At 55.7% G+C, this 18,987-nt stretch overlaps 9 protein-coding genes across 9 annotated transcripts; 7 read left to right on the top strand and 2 right to left on the bottom strand.

Moving 5' to 3' along the window:
• Positions 1 to 844: 844 nt before the first annotated feature.
• M421DRAFT_394924 (cytosolic phospholipase A2 zeta) lies at positions 845 to 3,376 on the top strand (the record flags this gene model as incomplete). The annotated part of the gene is made up of 2 exons (XM_033590078.1): positions 845 to 906; positions 987 to 3,376. 2 exons carry the CDS (start codon positions 845 to 847, stop codon positions 3,322 to 3,324), a joined length of 2,400 nt encoding a protein of 799 aa, XP_033447282.1. The 3' UTR covers positions 3,325 to 3,376.
• A 51-nt stretch (positions 3,377 to 3,427) lies between these two features.
• On the bottom strand, positions 3,428 to 4,444 carry M421DRAFT_66324 (2-dehydropantoate 2-reductase; the record flags this gene model as incomplete). Its single annotated transcript, XM_033596310.1, has 1 exon — positions 3,428 to 4,444. One exon carries the CDS (start codon positions 4,442 to 4,444, stop codon positions 3,428 to 3,430), a length of 1,017 nt encoding a protein of 338 aa, XP_033447281.1.
• Positions 4,445 to 7,750: 3,306 nt separating this feature from the next.
• Positions 7,751 to 8,209, top strand: M421DRAFT_422264 (uncharacterized protein). The gene is made up of 2 exons (XM_033593108.1): positions 7,751 to 8,073; positions 8,129 to 8,209. The coding sequence occupies exon 1, from the start codon at positions 7,888 to 7,890 to the stop codon at positions 8,068 to 8,070; it is 183 nt and encodes a 60-aa protein (XP_033447280.1). The 5' UTR covers positions 7,751 to 7,887; the 3' UTR covers positions 8,071 to 8,073; positions 8,129 to 8,209.
• A 259-nt stretch (positions 8,210 to 8,468) lies between these two features.
• Positions 8,469 to 8,816, top strand: M421DRAFT_93596 (uncharacterized protein; the record flags this gene model as incomplete). Its single annotated transcript, XM_033598127.1, has 1 exon — positions 8,469 to 8,816. One exon carries the CDS (start codon positions 8,469 to 8,471, stop codon positions 8,814 to 8,816), a length of 348 nt encoding a protein of 115 aa, XP_033447279.1.
• A 72-nt stretch (positions 8,817 to 8,888) lies between these two features.
• On the top strand, positions 8,889 to 9,651 carry M421DRAFT_6584 (uncharacterized protein; the record flags this gene model as incomplete). Its single annotated transcript, XM_033596271.1, has 2 exons — positions 8,889 to 9,024; positions 9,248 to 9,651. The coding sequence occupies 2 exons, from the start codon at positions 8,889 to 8,891 to the stop codon at positions 9,649 to 9,651; spliced, it is 540 nt and encodes a 179-aa protein (XP_033447278.1).
• Positions 9,652 to 10,224: 573 nt separating this feature from the next.
• On the top strand, positions 10,225 to 12,418 carry M421DRAFT_93595 (uncharacterized protein; the record flags this gene model as incomplete). The annotated part of the gene is made up of 3 exons (XM_033598126.1): positions 10,225 to 10,927; positions 10,996 to 11,055; positions 11,103 to 12,418. The coding sequence occupies 3 exons, from the start codon at positions 10,225 to 10,227 to the stop codon at positions 12,416 to 12,418; spliced, it is 2,079 nt and encodes a 692-aa protein (XP_033447277.1).
• Positions 12,419 to 13,057: 639 nt separating this feature from the next.
• On the top strand, positions 13,058 to 14,212 carry M421DRAFT_6582 (uncharacterized protein; the record flags this gene model as incomplete). The annotated part of the gene is made up of 1 exon (XM_033596269.1): positions 13,058 to 14,212. One exon carries the CDS (start codon positions 13,058 to 13,060, stop codon positions 14,210 to 14,212), a length of 1,155 nt encoding a protein of 384 aa, XP_033447276.1.
• Positions 14,213 to 15,400: 1,188 nt separating this feature from the next.
• On the top strand, positions 15,401 to 16,401 carry M421DRAFT_6581 (uncharacterized protein; the record flags this gene model as incomplete). Its single annotated transcript, XM_033596268.1, has 2 exons — positions 15,401 to 15,463; positions 15,520 to 16,401. 2 exons carry the CDS (start codon positions 15,401 to 15,403, stop codon positions 16,399 to 16,401), a joined length of 945 nt encoding a protein of 314 aa, XP_033447275.1.
• A 448-nt stretch (positions 16,402 to 16,849) lies between these two features.
• On the bottom strand, positions 16,850 to 18,627 carry M421DRAFT_93592 (uncharacterized protein; the record flags this gene model as incomplete). Its single annotated transcript, XM_033598125.1, has 2 exons — positions 16,850 to 17,572; positions 17,626 to 18,627. 2 exons carry the CDS (start codon positions 18,625 to 18,627, stop codon positions 16,850 to 16,852), a joined length of 1,725 nt encoding a protein of 574 aa, XP_033447274.1.
• Positions 18,628 to 18,987: the final 360 nt, after the last annotated feature.

The following is an 18,987-nucleotide window of genomic DNA, read 5'->3' as shown; positions in this document are numbered from 1 at the left end:
GTGCATCAAGTGCGGTGAAGTGAGTGCATCAAGTGCTGCGAAGTAAAGTCAGATCAGGGAGCAGGACACCAAAGAGTGCAGCCACGGTGAGAGGGAGAAGGCGAGACGACAAAATGAGAGAAACAAAGTCAAACGAACGGAGATGGAGGCCTAGTGAAGCAACAAGAAAGCACGTTCGAAGAATTGTTGTCAATTGATGGCACAGCCGTTGGAGCTACATCAAAAGCACTACTTGAGGCTCGATGCGGGGTTGATCTCTCGAGTCTGGTCTTGTTGCCTGCATGAAGCTCCAAGATGGTTGCAGATATCACAAAGATTGATCATGAACGACCCTGCCGTCCGAGTAGCTGTGCAGGATATTGCGAAAGCATGCATGGTTGACGACGAGTAGTGCGGGGTCGTGGTGCTTTGGCGCTACGGATGACGGCACCGGGGGAAGGGTGACGATCCATGAGACAAGCATTGTCAAGCCGCACTCGCGGCGGAGATGTGCGCGGTACCTGCAGTAGGTGCGTGACTCCAGACACATGCCCGGAGTCGTTTCGCCATAACCGTTGCGACGGTTGACGATGTCGTCGGCGAAATCCGAGCGTATGCCTGTATGTGGCGGTCTTGGCGGTTGACGTAGGCGGGCAGTCAGGATCTGTCTGCCTGCAAACCTGCCGAAATGTTGGACGACTCAGCAGCCAGCCCGGATTGTTGCCCCGTCATGCTGAGCGCATAGCTGGGACGCCACCGGGCATTGGGAATTGGGCATTGGGCATTGGGCATTGGATATTGGATATTGCAGGCGACATCCTCGCACCTCATCACACCGACGCTTGTTTGAACCTACTCCCACCCCATGGCGCGCTTTGGCAGTGCGCGCGACCTCGGCCAACTCTGGCTGCGGGGGACGCGGCGCAAGTGAGTGATCGCCACGGCGCGGTGAGCAGAGCATGCGCTGACCGCCTCAGACTGCACACGAAGGCCCGCACCGCCGCCAGACCCAGCGCCGCTACCTACGGCCTTCGCTATGGCCCGCCGCTCCTCCTCGCGACCGTCGGCGCCGGCTACTGGCTGTCCGCCTACCACGCCCGCCCCATCCAGCTCGATGCATCGTCGGCATGGTTGCGCGCGCAGACGCGCAACACGTCCAATGCCGCCGTGAAGAACGGCCAGGACGACGCCGACGCCGAAGTCAGATCGGGCGAGCAGGAGGCGCCGCCCCAGACGCGCGTCGCAAAGGGATACAGCGGACAGGAGGACAAGGCTGGCCGCGTCAAGTCGGCGTGGCAGGCCATGACGGCGGGCCTGGCGAGCCCCTCGTCGTCGGCGACGCACATTGGCGACTCGATCCTCGACTACGTCATCCCACACTGGGTCAAGGTGCTGCCAGGCTTCTTCAAAAAGCTGCAGAACGAGCTGTCCACGGCCCCGGGCTCGCTGGCCGAGGAGATCTGGCACGAAGCAAACGACCCGGAGACGAACCCCGAGATCACCTGGGACGCCTCGGTGCGCGTGTCCGACCAGCTGTGCGAGGATGAGCTGGCCTTCCGCGCGAAGCGGGCGCACTTCACCCGCGCCGCGCTCGCACGCTACCTCGACCTGCCCGAGGCGCAGCTGCACCCCGACGACGTGCCGGTCATCGCCATGTGCGGCTCCGGCGGCGGTCTGCGCGCGCTGGTCGCTGGCACCTCGTCGTACCTGTCGGCCAAAGAACACGGCCTGTTCGACTGCGTCACCTACACGGCGGGCGTCAGCGGCAGCTGCTGGCTTCAGACGCTCTACTACTCAGACCTCACCCAGCGCAGCCACGCCAAGCTGATCCGCCACCTGAAGAGCCGTCTCGGTGTGCACATGGCCTTCCCGCCCGACGCGCTCGAGCTGCTCGTCAGCGCCCCGACCAACAAGCACCTGCTCGCGGGGCTGGTCGAGAAGGCCAAGGGCGTGCCCGACGCCGACTTCGGCATCGTCGACGTGTACGGCGCGCTGCTCGCCGCCCGGCTGCTCGTGCCCAAGGGCGAGCTGTCGGTCAGCGAGGCTGACTTCAAGCTGTCGAACCAGCGCCGCTTCACCGACGACGGCTCGCAGCCGCTGCCCATCTACACGGCCGTGCGGCACGAGATACCCCTCGCCGCGCAGATGGACACACAGGACCCTATCGCAGCCGAGGCGCGGGCGCGGAGGGAGGCCTGGTTCCAGTGGTTTGAGTTCACGCCCTACGAGCTCTGGTGTGAGGAGCTCTCCGCCGGTATCCCCACCTGGGCTATGGGCCGCACCTTCGAGAACGGCCGCACCGTGTGGCGCGAGAACGGGCTCGCGCTCCCCGAAGTGCGCGTCCCCATGCTCATGGGCATCTGGGGCTCCGCCTTCTGCGCGACCCTCTCGCACTACTACAAAGAGGTCGGGCCCTTCCTGCGCGGGCTCGCGGGCTTCGCAGCCATCGACGCCATGATCTCCGAGCGCGACTCGGACCTCGTCAAAGTTCACCCCATCGATCCAGCCTCCATGCCCAACTTCGCCCGCGGCATGCGCCATCTGCTGCCCCCAACCTGTCCGGAGAGCATCTTCACCCACCAAAACTTCCAGTTCATGGACGCCGGCATGAGCAACAACCTGCCAATCTACCCGCTCCTCCGCCCAGGCCGCGACGTCGACATCCTCGTCGCCTTCGACGCCTCCGCAGACGTCCGCACAGACAACTGGCTCAAAGTCGCCGACGGCTACGCCCGCCAGCGCGGCATAAAGGGCTGGCCCGTCGGTGCCGGCTGGCCCCCGGAAAACGAATCCATCGACGAGATCCAGCACGACCTCGCCTCCGCCCAAGCAACCAGCGACTCGCAAGCGACGCAGAAAGTGCACGAAGCGCAGCACGCCGACGCCGCCAACAGCACAAAACACAAAGACCTCGGCTACTGCAACATCTGGGTCGGCACGACCGAGGAGCGCGTCAGCACCGGCGAGCCCCCGGCCAGCAAGCAGGTCGAGCAAGACTGGGAGCTGATGCACCCGCACTCTGGCATCGCCGTCGTCTACTTCCCGCTCCTCGCCAACCCGCGCGTGCCCGGCGTCGACCCCCGTGCCAGCGACTTCATGTCCACCTGGAACTTTGTCTACACCCCGGAGCAGATCGATGGCGTTGTTGATCTCGCAAGCGCAAATTATAAAGAGGGTGCTGAGAGGACGAAGAGGACTGTTCGCGCTGTGTATGAGCGGAAGAAGAGGGCGAGGGAGGAGAGGGAGAGGAGGGAGGAGGAGCGGAGGTGGCGATGGAGATTGGCGCAGGGTAGGGTTGCGGGGCATCGGATTGGTGAGAGTGATCACGGGGATCATTTCAGTTAGGATGGGATTAGGATGAGGATGAGCGGTGATGAGCATGATACCCATTTGGCATAGAATGAAGAATTAGACGTGTCTACACCCTAAGACATGTCCCCCCAGCACATCACAGCTTCGCCCCGCTCTTCTCCCGCACCTCCTGCGCCATGCGCACCAGCGCGTACAGCGTCTGCAGCCGCGGCATTTCCAGCCCGCGCGCCCGCGCAATCCGAATCGGATTCCCCAGAATGACCTCAATCTCCATGCGCTTCCCCTGCTCCCAGTCCATGGCCATGCTGGGCTTGCTGCCGCTCGTGTTGCGCTGCGTGCTGCGTATGATGGCGTCCGGCGTCGCAAACTCGGCCGGCATCGGCTGGCCCAGCAGCTTCGGCGCCGTCGCGAGAATCTCCTCCATCACGCCCTTGATGTGCCGCTGCGTCTCCGCGTCATTCGTCAGCGCCTGGTTCGTGCTGCCCAGCGTGAGCACCGACGTCGGGTTGAACGAGGCGTTAATCGCGATCTTGTGCCACCGCACCAGTTGCAGCTTCGCGTACGTGTACGCGCTGGCGTCCTTGATGCCGCCCTGCACCAGCGCGGCGATGAAGGCGCTGTTGCGATCCACGGCGGTTGCGTCGCTGGCTCGCGGCGCCCCCGTGTCCAGGTGCGGCAGGTACGGGCCGCTGTTGATCCGAGTCCAGCGGTTGTGCTTGATATGTCCGTGCGACGGCTGCGCGCAGGTGGCGATTGTGACGGCGGAGCAGATGACGGCGTGCGGGAAGCGCGTTGCGTAGGGCGCTTCGACGCCCAGGCCATTTTGGATCAGGACGATTGCCGTGTTGGCGCTGACCAGGCCTTCGAGGATTTCAGAGTCGTCGCTGACGTCGGGCAGCGCTTTGGTCGAGACGACGATGTAGTCCCAGTGTGTTTGGCTTGCGCGTGCTTCGTCCGGGTTGGCGAAAGTGGCGGCCGGAGTGAAGGTGTAGTCGCCGTATTGCGGGGACGTCACCTTGAAGCCGTGTGCTTTTACGGCTTTGTAGTTTGAGCGGCAGATTACTGAGACGGAGAGCCCGGGGACGACGGCGAGGCGCGAGGCATAGAAGGCGCCGATTGCGCCAGCGCCCACTATGAGGATGTTCGTGGGCATGGTAGGATCGTGGGATGCGCTGCAACGAGCTGGCGGAGAGGACGCTTGCTCTGCCTGCGGATGGCGTTGGATCGAATCGAGTATTTTTTGTTTAGCAAGCAACAGAGACGGACATGCCAATGAGTGGGATGTCGTGCTTGAGCTGCGTCACCCTATCGATACACGGAGTTTAGCCTCGGCACATTGAGGCGCGAGGACGGGTGGACGGCATGCTGGAGGAGGCGCATGATCGTTGTTCGACCGTGATATGAGACCTGCTTGAGCGATTTCAAGGGAGGGATTGCAGAGAATGTACTGTGAAGACTGAAGGAGAGAGTGTATGATCGATTCGTGGGGGGAGTTGCGATGGTCAGATATGGACTAGCGCCAATGCCCTTAGAGCTACGCGTCGACGTCAGACGTCCTCACATCATCACTCACGCGATGGAATTCGACAACGGCAACCGCAGCTGGCCGCACACTCTACAGCATTCTATGAGTAGCTAACGCTCAAATGCTTGCGTATGCCGATAGTCGGCGCCATGTGCTCGTGGCCTACTGCAAATGCGTCACGAATCAGCGTTATTTGGTCCTCATGAAAGCGGCGAGCGATTGACCAGTGGGACGGACCGCTTCCAGAGGCTCATTGGAAGACACGTGCAATGCTAAATTGTCGAGACGGCGGCATCGCATCGAGCGCTACATCATGCTCAAGCAGTCGGTGATGTGCCGCACCAGGTGGGCGTGGCCATCGCATAATTCACGAGCCTCACAGGTCTAAATCTACGTCAGCGAAAAATCAATCACAAACACTGAGCATATGTTCTCCCCTGAAGAAGCTTTGAGCCTGATAGCACTACCACCGCTGAGCCACGGATTGTCAGCTTTTGAGTACACTTCCCTCGGCTTACTTCGAGGCCTCATTTCCAGGCTCGATATCCTCACACCCAATTACTCAAGGCTTTGAGCCGAATGGGGATGATTAGCGCAGGTGGACGTAGGTATGTTGATCCCTTCCCCAGAGCATGTCTCGCTTGCCATGCGCAGCAAGTGTTTGACGAAGCTGCAGACGGCTACGGGCGGGTGAAGCGTACAGACGTGATCTGCCTCATACCTCTCGGCTCCGCATTCAGGGATGGCGATTCTATTGAATGCATCATCCGTGAGATCGGCACAGATCGAGACGGGAGGACCAAGGGAATCGCGATGCCGAGCGCAGAGGCACAAGCCAAGTTGATACGCGAGACCTATGCCCATGCTGGACTGAACCGCTCAGGCATACTCACGGCCTTCTTTCTTTGAAGCACATGGTTAGTCTTTAATCTGCAGTGCTCAACACCACTGGAACACACAGGTACTGGCATTTTCGTAGGACATCCAATCGAAGCTTCAGCTGTAGAAGCGGTGTTCTTCCCTCCAGGGCGAGCGTACAACAGGAGCGAGAGCTTATACATTGGCTCGATCAGGACTGCATTGGACACGCTGAGGAGACGGCAGGGCTTGCAGGTCTGCTTCGAGCCGCACTCGCAGTACGGCCCGCAACAACCCCTCCCAGCTTGCTCTTCTATCGCATGAACACTCAAGGACAGATTCATACCAGACATCTCCGCTTGCTCACATCTCCAAGCCGATGGCCGACGCTAACCAAGGGATGTCCTCGTTGCGCGTCTATCAACAGCTTCGGTATGCAGCACATATGAACCGACCTTGTCCATTTTCGCTGACAGACAGGCAGGGTTGGCGGGTCCAACGTACACATCATTGAGAGCTACAGCCAGCCACTGAACAGCAAATTCGCTAGCTCATCATCACTACACACAGCTGGTGTGCCATTGCTTACCCCCTTCTTATTCTCGAGACGCTCTGAGCGGGCGCTCGCAGCAACTCTTCAGAACTACTTGACCTACGTCTGGCCAAGCCCGAAATTCTTTTTCAGGATCTAGCGTGGGCGCTCCAATGTAAGCGGTCTCAATTTGACCACCGCCGTGCACTCGCGGCGTCTAGTGTCGATGATTCCGGAGCTGGCCTTTAACGGGCGCTATTAACGGTGGACTGCGAGCAAGCCTCTGGCTCATTCGTGCACGCAATCCCGCAGTCGAAACATATCCCTCGGATGATGGACATATCCATAGAATAGGAGGCGCAATGGGCGACCATGGGAAAGGAGTTGATCGAAAGGTCGCCGCACGCGTGCGCGATCGTTGAGAGGCTAGACCAAGCTCTTGCTTCCCTTCCCCTGACTGACAGGCGAACTGGAAGCTCGGAGAAGAGCTTCTACTTGATGGTGAGAGTTCTTGTATAGACAAAGCGATGCTTGTTTAACCTCTCATGATGGCGATACAGGTATTGTTGGTGGATCTCATTGCTGTCGCTGGTCTCCAGTTTCATACAGTTGTCGGACACTCCTCTGGCGAGATCGCGGCTGCCCATGCAACGGGTTTACTCAATGCTAACGACGCCATCCGCATCGAATATTACCAGGGGTTGCACTGTCGAGAAGCCGGCAGCAAGACCGGCGCGTCAGGAGCCATATGCGCTACTGTTTTATTAGCGGAGCGAGCACGGAACTTTTGCTGCCTGCCGCGATACAAATGCCACCTCACCTGTGCAGCATTCAACAGACCCGAACAAATGACAATCTCCGGAGATGTCACACGCGTCACTCGCGCGGCAGCCGAGCTCGAAGGTGACAGGACTCTTGCAAAACGGCTGTAAGTCGACATGGCGTACCACTCGGAGTACATGCGCCCTTGCGCTGCTTCCTTTTTGCGATCGTTGAGACGTCTGCAGATGACGAGTCTCGAGCTGAAAGCACACTGCCCATCGTGGTACTCAAGCGTCTTTCCCGGCTAGCGCGTCGAGTCTGCCGACCGGTTGGGACCTACATACTGGATCCGAAATCTACTTGCACCTGTGCAATTTACGTCTGCTGTACAGACCACCGTCTCTCAGAAGGGAATTTTGGATTTGATTCTCAAAATCGGGCCTCACTTCACGCTTGAGAAAGCAGTGCGCCAAATCTTGGGCGACAGCATCGCGACCAATGTGACCCACACTGCCTTCCTCCGACGTGGTGCTAGCGCCATTGACTCGTTCGCGGATGCACTGGGCTGGATCTGGCAAGGGTCTGGCAAGGATGCTGTCGAATTCGCCAAAATCGATGCGGCGTTATTGAACCATGCTGCCTTGCCGAGGCAGCTGAAGGATATGCCTACCTACGCCTGATGACACGAAGCTGAGTATTGGTTGGAGAACCGCTTCTTGCAAAGCCCATACCAATCGACGTTGCCACCAATCGAAGTGGCGCTCATTCCTCGATCCGCAAGACATACCTTGGCTGTTTAAACATCAACTCATTGGTGTTGCTGTCCTCCTCGGAGAAGCATACGTTGTGATGGCGGCCACTACTGCTTGATACATCTCTGATGATCGAGCCATCATTATGATCGACATACAATTTACTGATGTCTCTTCCGCATTTTGGTCCTGCCAAGGAGAGTATAAGACGTTCCGAGGGCACAGTCAGCTTCAGAACGCTCGATATGGAGGAAGAGCTTTCAGCACCAGGCATCTGTCAGGAGTCATTCGATGTCGTCGTCGCGTCGAACGTGTTACGTGCCACCAGCGATGTCCGAAGGGTACTGTAGCATGTACGTTCACAGATCCGACCTGGTGGTTATATTGTTTACGTTGAACGTACTTCAGAACAGAGCCACGAAACATGGGAAGAAGGTGGTTTTCATGACCAGCTAAGCAATATTCGAGCCGGATCAAGCGACCTTTGTGCACCGCAACAGCCTATATCTGAATGTCAGACAGATCGTCCCCAGCGGTGCTACCTTCCTTGCGAGTGTGTTAACGCGAGCGGACGAAGAGGTGCTGAGTGCATATGCTCCGTACTTCGACGCAGTGGAGTCAAGACGCGAGGCAATGAGGCGTTCTTTGAGAAGAAACCCACTGGTCATGCCTCTGGTCGAAGACTGGGACAGTGTCACATCACAGCGGGAATATATCCGAACACCATGACTCCATGAGGCCGACCGTGATGGATACAAACGGTCCCGCCGCAGTCATGGGACCGCAAGAAGCTGTAGGCCGTGCCGGTCATAGTCTCTGTACCCTGATCGACTGGACCACCAATAAGACACTACCAGTGACGATACTACCGGCGACGAAGGACGAAAAATTGAGTTCGGGGAGGACCTATCTCATCGTCGGTAGCAGCGACATCGCTCGTGTCATCTGTGAATGGGTGATCGAAAGTGGCGCCAAATACATTGTCGTGGCAAGTCGGCATCCTGATCATACAGAGGCCCGGCCCCACGGGTTAGGCGCAAAGGGAGCTTTCAGTCCGCAGAATCTTGGCATCGCTATGGGAAGACCATCTTTCTGACTACCTAAGATTGCCACCGAATGGAGGTGTGATGTACTTTGCTCTGTCTTGCGCGATGCTACCTTCCGCAACATGGCATTCGAGAACATCAAAGCTATGACCAAAGTCGAGGCGAACGGCAGCCTTGTCCTACACGAAGAGCTGGAAGACGAGAGCTTAGACTTCTTTATCGTGACATCGAGCGTCGCATCCGTTACGGGTAACCGCAGTAAAGCGAACTAGGCTGCGGGCAACGCGTTCGTGGTCGGTCTTGCGACCCATAGACGTTCACTGGGGCTGCCTGCTTCTTTTGTACATCTCGGTCACCTCAGCAGTAGTGGCTACGTTCAGCGACATGTTACCAATGAGACACCCATGAGAGGCATGAACGAGCTCCGAAAGGTTGGCCTGCATCCCATATCCTGGCGAGACCTTCAGCGACATCTTTGCAGAAGCCATTCTCGCAAGTCCTGTGAATTCTGGCGTTGGACCCGAGGTCATCACCGGTATTAGGAACCTGGAGCCCGATGCGCTCCAGCAATGCGCCTGGGCGAAGGACCGAATGTTTGCACATCTTACCACCCAACGTAGTGCGACAAACATCGAGCCTGACAGTAAGTACTCTTATCGACGCCAGCTGAGTAAACGACTTACTGCACCCTCAACCTCTTCTGACGAGATTCGAGCTCTTGTGACGGACGCTTTGGTGCGCGGGCTTGGCGTTCTGCTCCAAATGGAGAAGATTGACGAGACAAAAACTTTGTTGGATCTGGGTATCGGCACGCTACTCATAGCAGAGATTGCCATTTGGGCGAGGAAAGAGCTCGCTTACCTTCGACGGAGCCAGTATGAGTGATGTCGTCGATGTGGCCGTGAGAAATCTCGATCGCGGTTGGGTGAGACTCAAGGATTTCTCTGCAGGCCGACCTGAGGAGGGTCTGCCTGTGGAGGCGTCACCCGTTGGCAGGCAACTTGCACTAAAGCCGAGTTATCATTCCACCGGATCTGAGAGGTGAGCCTGGCTTCTTTGGATATGCTTTCAAGGCCCGGGCTCTCATCTGTAAGTGACGATGAGACCTCCAGCCCTAGTAGTGGCGACGGCGTCTCCTTTACTGGGTTGATACATTTCCGTCGGTTGCTCTCTGATCTTGTCACGTCTTTCTTCTATCCCTGCAGTGCATATGGTCTCAACCCGCTGTAGCTTCCTTGCACCGCATTTGAAGCGAAGGGGTGGCTCTAGGGATCTCTCCATTGCATCTGCAATTGTATCTGCACTTGCACTTGCATCTGTGCCCTCAGTCTCATCCAGACCACTCGAGGCGAATGCCAGTTGCCTGCGAGTCTGTTTGTACCCTTGTAATGTTGCATCGCCCAGTGCGTATCTTCACCTCACCGCCCGATGTTGCCATGGCGAAGAGCACAGACGGCCATGTCTGCTCAGAAGTCTTCTCTGAAGAAGGCGCTTTCTTCTACATCCCCCTCCACTATTGTACCATACAAGCTGCTGGAGACAACGATGCCAAAGCTCAAGATTAAGAGCGAGACAAGCCCGGAGCAGTCGCTCTCGACCACGTCTTCGAAGCCAAGAGGAGCGATAGCAACGCTATTCGCAGCCCCACCAGCTGACCGCAAGAGAGATGGTGATGCTCCACGCCCTCCGACCAAGTATACACCGCGACCTCTGCCTTTGAGAGCCTACCAGGATGCGTATAAACACACGCAAGATCAATCTGCTCTAGCGAAGGTCAAGAGCGAGCCCAACAACATCGAGAACAGTGTTTTCGCCGTGCCCACGCCGGCTGCAGATCCAGACCTTCTGCCACGAGGTAACACGCTTGTTGGGGGGCGCTTTGGTACTCAGGCTCCGCCAGTGGCATTGTCTCTTTCGTCTCGTCCGGTCTCGGCATCAAAACAAACCGCAATTTTCACCTACCCCCATCACAACTTCTTGGCCAACTACTTCACACCGCGTTCCAATCAGTTTTTGGTAAATCACTGCACAGTTCCAACGCATACGAAAACAGTCCAGCGAGCCGCAAGCATGGACAGCTTCGGTTTCGGCAGCGGCGATGGGTTCGGCGGAGGCGGTGGCATGGACTTCAACGGTCTGGGCACCTACACAGGTATTCAAGGTATTTATTGCATCAAAGTCTGCGCAAAGTGCAGACTCAACGACAGACAGGTAGCTGACAGCAAGTAGATCAGATGCCCCAGATGGTGACACTGCCTCTGGAGGAGGTCCAGGAGCTCCACCGTGAAGGTTGGTACCTGGATTTCAATTTCATCTGCCTTGCTGACATTGCATAGTGCATGTGCAGAAGGACGTCGTGAGCAGGCTCTTCGACCTGAACTCGCAGTTAATCACGAGGGTGAACATCTTGGAGACACGCGTCGGGCAGCTTGAGGAAAACAACGCGCCGTTCCACACTTTACCAAACTCCAACATTGGTGCACCTTTTGCCGCCCCAATGAACGCTAGCGGGCTCCTCGATCCTCGCAGTACCAAGGCACTTCCCTCCAAGGTGACCCGGAAGCAAGCCACGAGAGCTTCCGCGAAGCGCCCTGTTGCAGTGGCATTCACCGCAGAAGACTCTGGCAATCCAGGACGTACGAAGTCACGTAAGAAGCTTCAGCTCCAGATTCCTGAGGGCGTGCCTCCAGCTGCGCCTGGCATGGGTATACCCACCCCGATGCTTTCAGTCAGTGACCCCTCTAACCTCGCGCTGAACTTGATTGACACTATACAGGCATTTCATACAGCACCCCCGCCAACTCTGGTGCCTTCCTTCCCTAACACTCCGCGTACACCATACACTCCAGGTAGAATTGGCCCCCCAGACTCTTACAAGAAGACAACCACATCCATCAACAAGCGCGAGATCCACAACCTCAACAAATCCATACCACCCGCACACGTTCAGCTTCCTATGGTACCGCTTACCGATACCGAGGTGATCGTCTACTTCTTCAATTCGCTATCGAAGCCCAGCGTCTCCCTCCGGCTGTACTCGCGCGGCTGGGGACCGGCTTCGATCGTCCAGTGCTTGAACGAATACCGCGAGGTCGATCCACCTTACCTGCGCAATACGTGCTCTGTAAAGTGTACGACCGCCATAAAGCTGGGAAGGAAGCTGTACGGCGCCGAGTGGGAAGATGAACACCGTGCTGTCTTTGCAGATGCAGAAGACGCCAAGGCAACGGATCTCATTCGCGCCGATGAGAACGTTACCGTCGACTACTTCGTCCGCGCTCTGGGCGTCAAACTCAAGAAGCATCCCAGTGGACAAGAGGGTGGTATCTTTGCCGAGTGCGTCAAGTACTGTATCGAGAAAAATGTTGCTTACACCATGTCGAGCGTTTTCCAGTTGGCCATGGACCTACAGAATGGTAAGGTTCCCCAACATCCAGCCTCACCAGCCCTTTCGGATACGGTCGCTCCTCCAAGGACTCTGCAGGCCGCTAAGGACGACGACGAGACCGACGGTGAATGGAGTGACGACGAGGCTCACGGTAGCCCTTCCCCGCTCGCCCAGCGTTCATCGTTCCTCGGACGCACGGCTGGTCTGATCAACTTCACTGCCGGCAACACTCAGCACGAGGACCACGATGAGAAGGGGGCCTGAGCTCGCAAAAGCTATGAGGCTGAGCTCTGACAGAAAGAAAGAGAGCGCAGAATCTTCGCTGCATATGCATACAGAAAAATAAGGGTAGCTACGAAACGTGTTTGATCATTGCAATGGATACAACTTAGGTTGGGTAACGAGTGCTGAAGAACGAGACACGATATCGAGATGCAAGAAGGCAGAAAAGTTTGTTGGATTCCAACACCTCAAAGCCCATAGATATAACCAATAAGATTGACATAATACAAAGCTCCCCTTGCACCTAATCTTAAATGTAGTGTCTGATTCGCGCCTTCCAAGCTTGGGAATCGCGGGTAGGGCCGTAGCAAACAAATTGTCAAAAGCAGTGCTGTGCTTGTTCCCCCAGAACTGGACAAAGAACACCCATGAGCTTTTCTGTATTGTTTGTATTCCCATCAGTTGCATTGATTCAGCATTCTTTATTCACCGTCAAGGGTGGCTGCCATGGAGGCTAACTTCACCTACTCTCCGCAGGCTAGGATGCCTAGCTGGCGATACTACCACCCTGCCTTTAGCCAAACCCGCCCCACTCACCCAGATACTGCAACGAGATCGAACCACGGACATCGACCGAGACCAGCGTCTACTTATACCATGAAATTTGCACATTTGTGTGCGATGAGCGACACGATTGCATATAACGCGGACAAGCTCACCCCGCTCAACGACTTCCCTTTACAGCCAGCGTCCTCTCACGCACCAGAATCGCTCATGGCACCTTCTGATTTCAACGCAAGCTCTTCGATGCATAACCAGGCCATGCTGTTTGCGCCGCCGCAAACCACAAGCTACGATTCTGTCATCAACGCGCTATCCAGCAACGTTCACAATCCGTCCCTGAACGTGAAGCTCGACCCGAGTCTCGCGCAGAAGGATCACCACCAGCGAAAATTGCAGCATTACGCACGAGAGCAAGCGCAACAGCAATACGCTCAAAGACTTCGGCAACACCAGCTAAATGTGGACCAGCGGTACCAGCAGCAGTTGCATGGTGATCGCCCAGCGCAGTATGATCCACAAATGCAACAGCAGAACCTCTTGGTTCAACATTCAGGTCAATTACAACAACGGCAACAACATCTCTATCAATTCTTGCGCACGGCCACTGCATACCCGGAACAGCTACTGACGCCACAGCAAACCCCCGAGCAAGTGTCCAAAGTCCCAAGTCTTCCGTTCGAGACTTTGGCTATATCTCATCTGCAACTACAAAATTCGATAGCCCTAGGCTTCAAGGATACTACGCTGCAGTTCGCTCAGCAAGCACGCACAGCACCCATTCCTCAACCTCAGGTCGCGAATCATTATCTGCCTTCACAACGAAGTACACCTGACACACACGCCCTCCCTACACAGTCCTCTACTACTAAGCCATTTTTGATCGCACCACAGCCCCAGATCAGATCAGCAGCATCTGATCGCGCCGAAGCCATATACCGTAACGAGATAGCCGAACGCGTGCGCCTAGACAAAGAACGATGGCAGGAGCGTGAGACACATGCCAAAAGACGAGCAGAGCTGAAGAAAGACACGAGTGCGATCTACCACAACTATAACGAGTGTTTGCAGTACTTTCCGCTTGCTGGACGCGAGCGCCCGAGCCCATACCTCACTGGTTTACTCGCGAATCAATCCATACCGGCAGAACCGACTAGTGATCAGGGTCTTGCGATACAGTATGCGAAACGTAATTGGGAGAATTTTTGGGAGATGGGGGATCTGAACTACGTTGTGCAGAAGGCAAAACAGGAGATTGAGAAGAGGGTGGAGTAGCGCAAGCATACGAGCAGCTCTGCATCGATGCGTAGGCGGTAGGACTGCACAGCGGGGGTAGGCTGCTCACACTCTGAAGTATGCTGAGGGTCGACTGACGTTATACGAAGCTCCACTGGCCGTGCGCGTCACGAGATAGAATGAGGGCACATTGATAAACTTGAGGCCGAGCTCATAACAGTTCAAGGTCTTGGATAGGCACTTGGGAAGACTCAGCACAATGATTTGAGGGACTGAGTAGCTCACACATGCAGCGCTTGAATAGCAACCTGGAAAATTACTCTAATGGATATCAGAGGTGGCAGGGAATTACTGGAAGCTGAGATAGCGTGAATCAAAAAACCATTACAGCGTCCAAAGTTATCGAGGTATCTTTATGTAAGCAAGTCGAAACCCCAGCTAACGACTGCATGTTGAGAGGCACTCAGGCAGCCGCACTTTTGCTCGAATGGGGACGTCAGACTCAGTTTCATCGTATACATTGGTGTCAATGTCATGAGGCTTGGCGAGAAGTTGTTGAAATTCACAGTGGATATGATTAATTATCTGACTGGACGATAACTGCATTTAGATCTCAACTTTGGTTACATCTGGTGACAACCCTTGGAACCTGTCAGTGCGAATTGACACAGGATGATTCGCTGCTCTACCTGACGGCTGAAGGTTTGATCGCTCTAACTGCAGATTCGGTGGATCTGACGTGTGGGGATCGTTTACGGTCAGGTCAGCACAGCTGGTTCAACCGTAGTTTTGCAGTCCCTGAAACCGAGGACGGAAGTATACACGGAGGTTCTTCGCAGGAGAAGTCGACGAACCAGATTTCGTATCCCTTTCTAATGTTTTTTTTGCACTCTGGATCGCTGACAAGCGAATTGATCGAGCTAAAATAGGAAAATATGGAATGCAAATGGCTGCCATATGTTAAGGCGAGACCCTGGAGCTCCTCACAGATCAGGTCCGTGATGAACGACTTTTCAGACTATTAGCGGTAGAGCTCGTGAACCATACATCGTGAGGCCAGTATTAGTATGGAAGGAAAGCCGACTGTGGTCCAGAGTAGGACGAATTGTTGCGCACAGTATATGATAGGACACTCGTGTCTCTACTGCCATCCTCATCACAAATACACACATATGGAGACATCTTGCAAAGTATATCAGATTTATTCGAACTTCCACACCAGTAAATATGCCAAAGAACCACTCCAAGTGCAGCGGTGTCTGCCTCACCCGTGAAGGATGCATCATGCCCGTAAGTACCCCTTTTAAACCACAATTTGCCTCGAGAAGTGCTAACATATCCTAAAGGGAGACATGATCAAGACGGGAGCTGGTCGTCCACCGGTGTTCCCCAGGTGCAAAGCGCACACTAAGACTGTCTACGAGTGGGCGGATGGCACCCCTACGGGTACCAGGCAGAAATACAACGGCGAAGGCCGCCGGGCCAACCGAGCTAGGCCTGGACATAGCCAGAGCGTTCGGCCTGAGCCTGAGTTTCAGCTTGAGAATAAGCCTAGGGCTGAGAAAGGGGACGTAATGTACGAAGACGATGAGACTGGACTCAGTTGGGATCATGCGCCTCAGCAACAAAGCTGGGAACCGTTGGTCGCACCTAATGCTGGATTCACGCAGCTTCCCGAGCCCGTCAGACCCGGCAATTTCTCCGAACTCACCCCAGAACAAAGCCAGTCCTTTGATCAGTACGGAATCACCGTGGAGAAAGGATCTTCCAACCTCCTTGGATCCAACTCAGATCAAGGTCACTTCTTCGAAGAACCCGGACACTTTTCTTCCCCGTTGGACACGTCTGGAAGTAGTAAGCCCTTTTCGGAGGGAGCTGCTCCCATGTTTTTGGGGAATTCGACTGGAGGTGATCAGTTCTTTGGGGAAGACGCAACCTCCTTTTCCCTGTCGAGCACGACTGAGAATAGTCAGAGCGATGTACTGGAAGCTTCCTGCATGAGATGGAAGCACCCACGAGAAGATGAGGCCGAAGGCAGCCAGAGCGATATGCCTCCGCCCAAGAGACCAACGTTCGCGGGCACGTTTCAAGATAACCAGAACCATGAGGAACTGCCCTTTCTCGACGGCTCTGTGGTCGCCTTGGATCCCTGGATGATGCGCCAACTTCAGCCCGAGGTCCCTCTTCCTACGCATATCAATCCCCGTGATCTGCAGCGAATTCCCTGACTGGCTGTTTCATGCTAGGCTACTCTGTCCCGTAGTATTGTATAGCGTAGAATACCCCAGACTTTCCAGTTCTTTGTATCCAGCACGGTAGTCTGTGTCAGCGCCGCCTCGTAGGTAGTTCTATACTCAGACAGATGTGGGTACCCGACTCAAAGAGACACGTCACGATAATGGACCGAAAAGCTTTGTACAATGTATGCCTCCGGACTATGTACACATCGTAATACCATCGATAACACCTCTCAAGAAGAAGACCGTCACATTCATTCCTGCTGTGCAAGAAATGAAGCCTCGATTGCGTCCCGGCTGCAAATTGCCATGCAGCGAAATGTCGTTGTATAAGATCCTCATAAAAACCGCCACAACCGTATTTCCTCCTTCGCGTGTCGTAATACCTTGAGTGCCTCCCGACCACAAGTTACTGCAGTCTCGCACGGGCTCATGCGCTTTACCACATACCCATGTGGACAACCTCCTCGCTGACCCAAAGCGTCTGCATCCTCACCTGCTGGATATACTCGAGGTGGTAGTCATACTCGGTCCAGGTCTTGACACCGAAGTGCTTGTACTGCTCCTTGGCCCAACGAACATTCTCTGCCCAGTCACTGGTATCCCACACGTAAGGCTCGGTAAGCCGGTACAGCTCACGGAACGGGGCGTGGCGGCGTGGACCGCCGAAGCGGTAGAACGACAGTGCAGAGGCCCACATCTCATCCTCGTTACGACAACCCTCCTGTGCGTAAAGACACAGCGTGAACGCATCGATGACCAGGCGATCCTCAGAGAGTAAGGGAGGAGGGACGAACATCGGCTTGCGGGTCTCCCACGCACGAGCTGCAACCATCATATCAGGGTCGTGATCTATGAAGGTTCTGTGCGTGGGCTTGGCGGCAGTGTGAGCTGTGCGGAACTGCTCCATGATGACGGCGGGCGACTGCTCTTGGATAGTCTGGCGCGCTTTGCGAGAAGCGAGGCGCTTGCCGCGCGCAGCAGTCGGGGTGCCGAAGTCCTCCTTGTCGGCCTCATCGAGGGCGGGAAGGATCTCGTCTTCAGATTCGAGCTCCTCCTTGGCCTCGAAGTCGCTCTCCTCGTCTTTGGGCGTGCGTAAGATGCGAGCTACTCTGCGCTTCTTGTGGGGTGTGGTGTAGTCAGCCTCGAATGATTCGATGTCCTGGGGCAACAGCATTAGCGCGTTGTACCAAATAATGGCGTATCAAGACTTACTGTGGCATCCCCGTCTTTGTCGGTATAGACGGGTGCCTTCTTAACACGGCGGCCGCTCCTCCTCATACCACCATCATCGTGGCTACCGTCGACCTGCGTAGTGGCTGCCATTGCGCTGCCTTGAGCTCGACGCACAACTCGCCTCCTCGGCTTGGGGTTGCTCGTGATAGCCTTCTTGCCGTTGTTCTTGCCCTCTATCTCGATGTCACTCTCACTGGCGATACCGAGCTCGTCGTTGCTGGCCCTGTTGGTCTTGGTCTCGGTCTCGTCAGTGTTTTGCTTGCGCTTTCCCCTTGTCCTATTCCAGTTGGCAGGTGGACGTGAAGGATCGTGTTGGCCGTAGAGGTGATCGTAACGCCCGAAGAGCTGCCTGTCGAAGTGAGAGTGAGTGACGATAAGTGGGCCGCCAATGTGCTGCACCAACTCTACAAAGTCGGTAGGGAATAGCCACTTCTCTTTCGGGTGCTTGAGAGCGTAGCGGACACAGCGAGTCAGGTCAAGTGCATCGTCGCCAGAAGGATGCTCCTTGACGTGAAGGGCGAGATCCTTGAACGGGATCGGATTAGCTGCGCAGTTGCGAGCTAGAAGCTCCTTCTTCGCTTTCTGCTTGGTGGACGCGCTCTTGGGGTGAGTCAAGCGCGGTGGCCTGAAGTCGCCCACGTACACACTGTTTTCGTCGTAGTCACGGTCGTTGTTAAAGTTACCTCGCGTTCCAATTGCCCAGGCCTCATTGCGAGCACGACGCATAGCGTACTGCATCATGACTGTGGTGGAGTTTGGCTGGAAGCCACCAGTGGGCATCTTTCTGTACTTGTTGAGCAAGTGGGTGATTGTAACAGATCTGCCGCCATGGTTGACGAGCCTGAGAATAACATCCACTGATTTGAGCCAATGTGGGAGGTAGGCAAGAATCTCGGCCGCTGTGAGATTGCCGTCTGGAAACGACAGATTCCAACTGGGACTGCCTGCTCCGAATGCGTTGTTCCTCGCGATCGCAGTCATCCTGCCTGTCTGCCTTTCATCGCATCAGTATACGCGACGTGAAAGCAACAGGCGCACAATTTGCGGTGAAGAGAAAGAGTGTGAAGGACCAATCCTACCTAGGAAGATTCAGTTCACTCCAAGATCCAAACACCAAAAGATCGATAGCCGTGGCCGAGCTCAAGACTGACAAAACGCGATGCTGCAGATCTGAACGGAACGCAGAAAAGGAGTTGAACAGGGTGGGAAGCAGAGGCTGGTGCAAGGAGCAGGTCGATAGAGGGAGCTCGCCCCGCACGGACGGCCAAAGCCAGCCTTTGTGGTCATAGCCACAACAAGACGTAGTGGCAGGACGTAGCAGCTAGCTTGCGCCTGAAAATT

The sequence above is a fragment of the Didymella exigua genome (assembly GCF_010094145.1).
Source record: "Didymella exigua CBS 183.55 unplaced genomic scaffold M421scaffold_19, whole genome shotgun sequence".
Lineage (NCBI taxonomy): Eukaryota > Fungi > Ascomycota > Dothideomycetes > Pleosporales > Didymellaceae > Didymella > Didymella exigua.
Note: the sequence above shows the minus strand (reverse complement) of the source record. Positions and strands in the feature narration are given on the sequence as shown.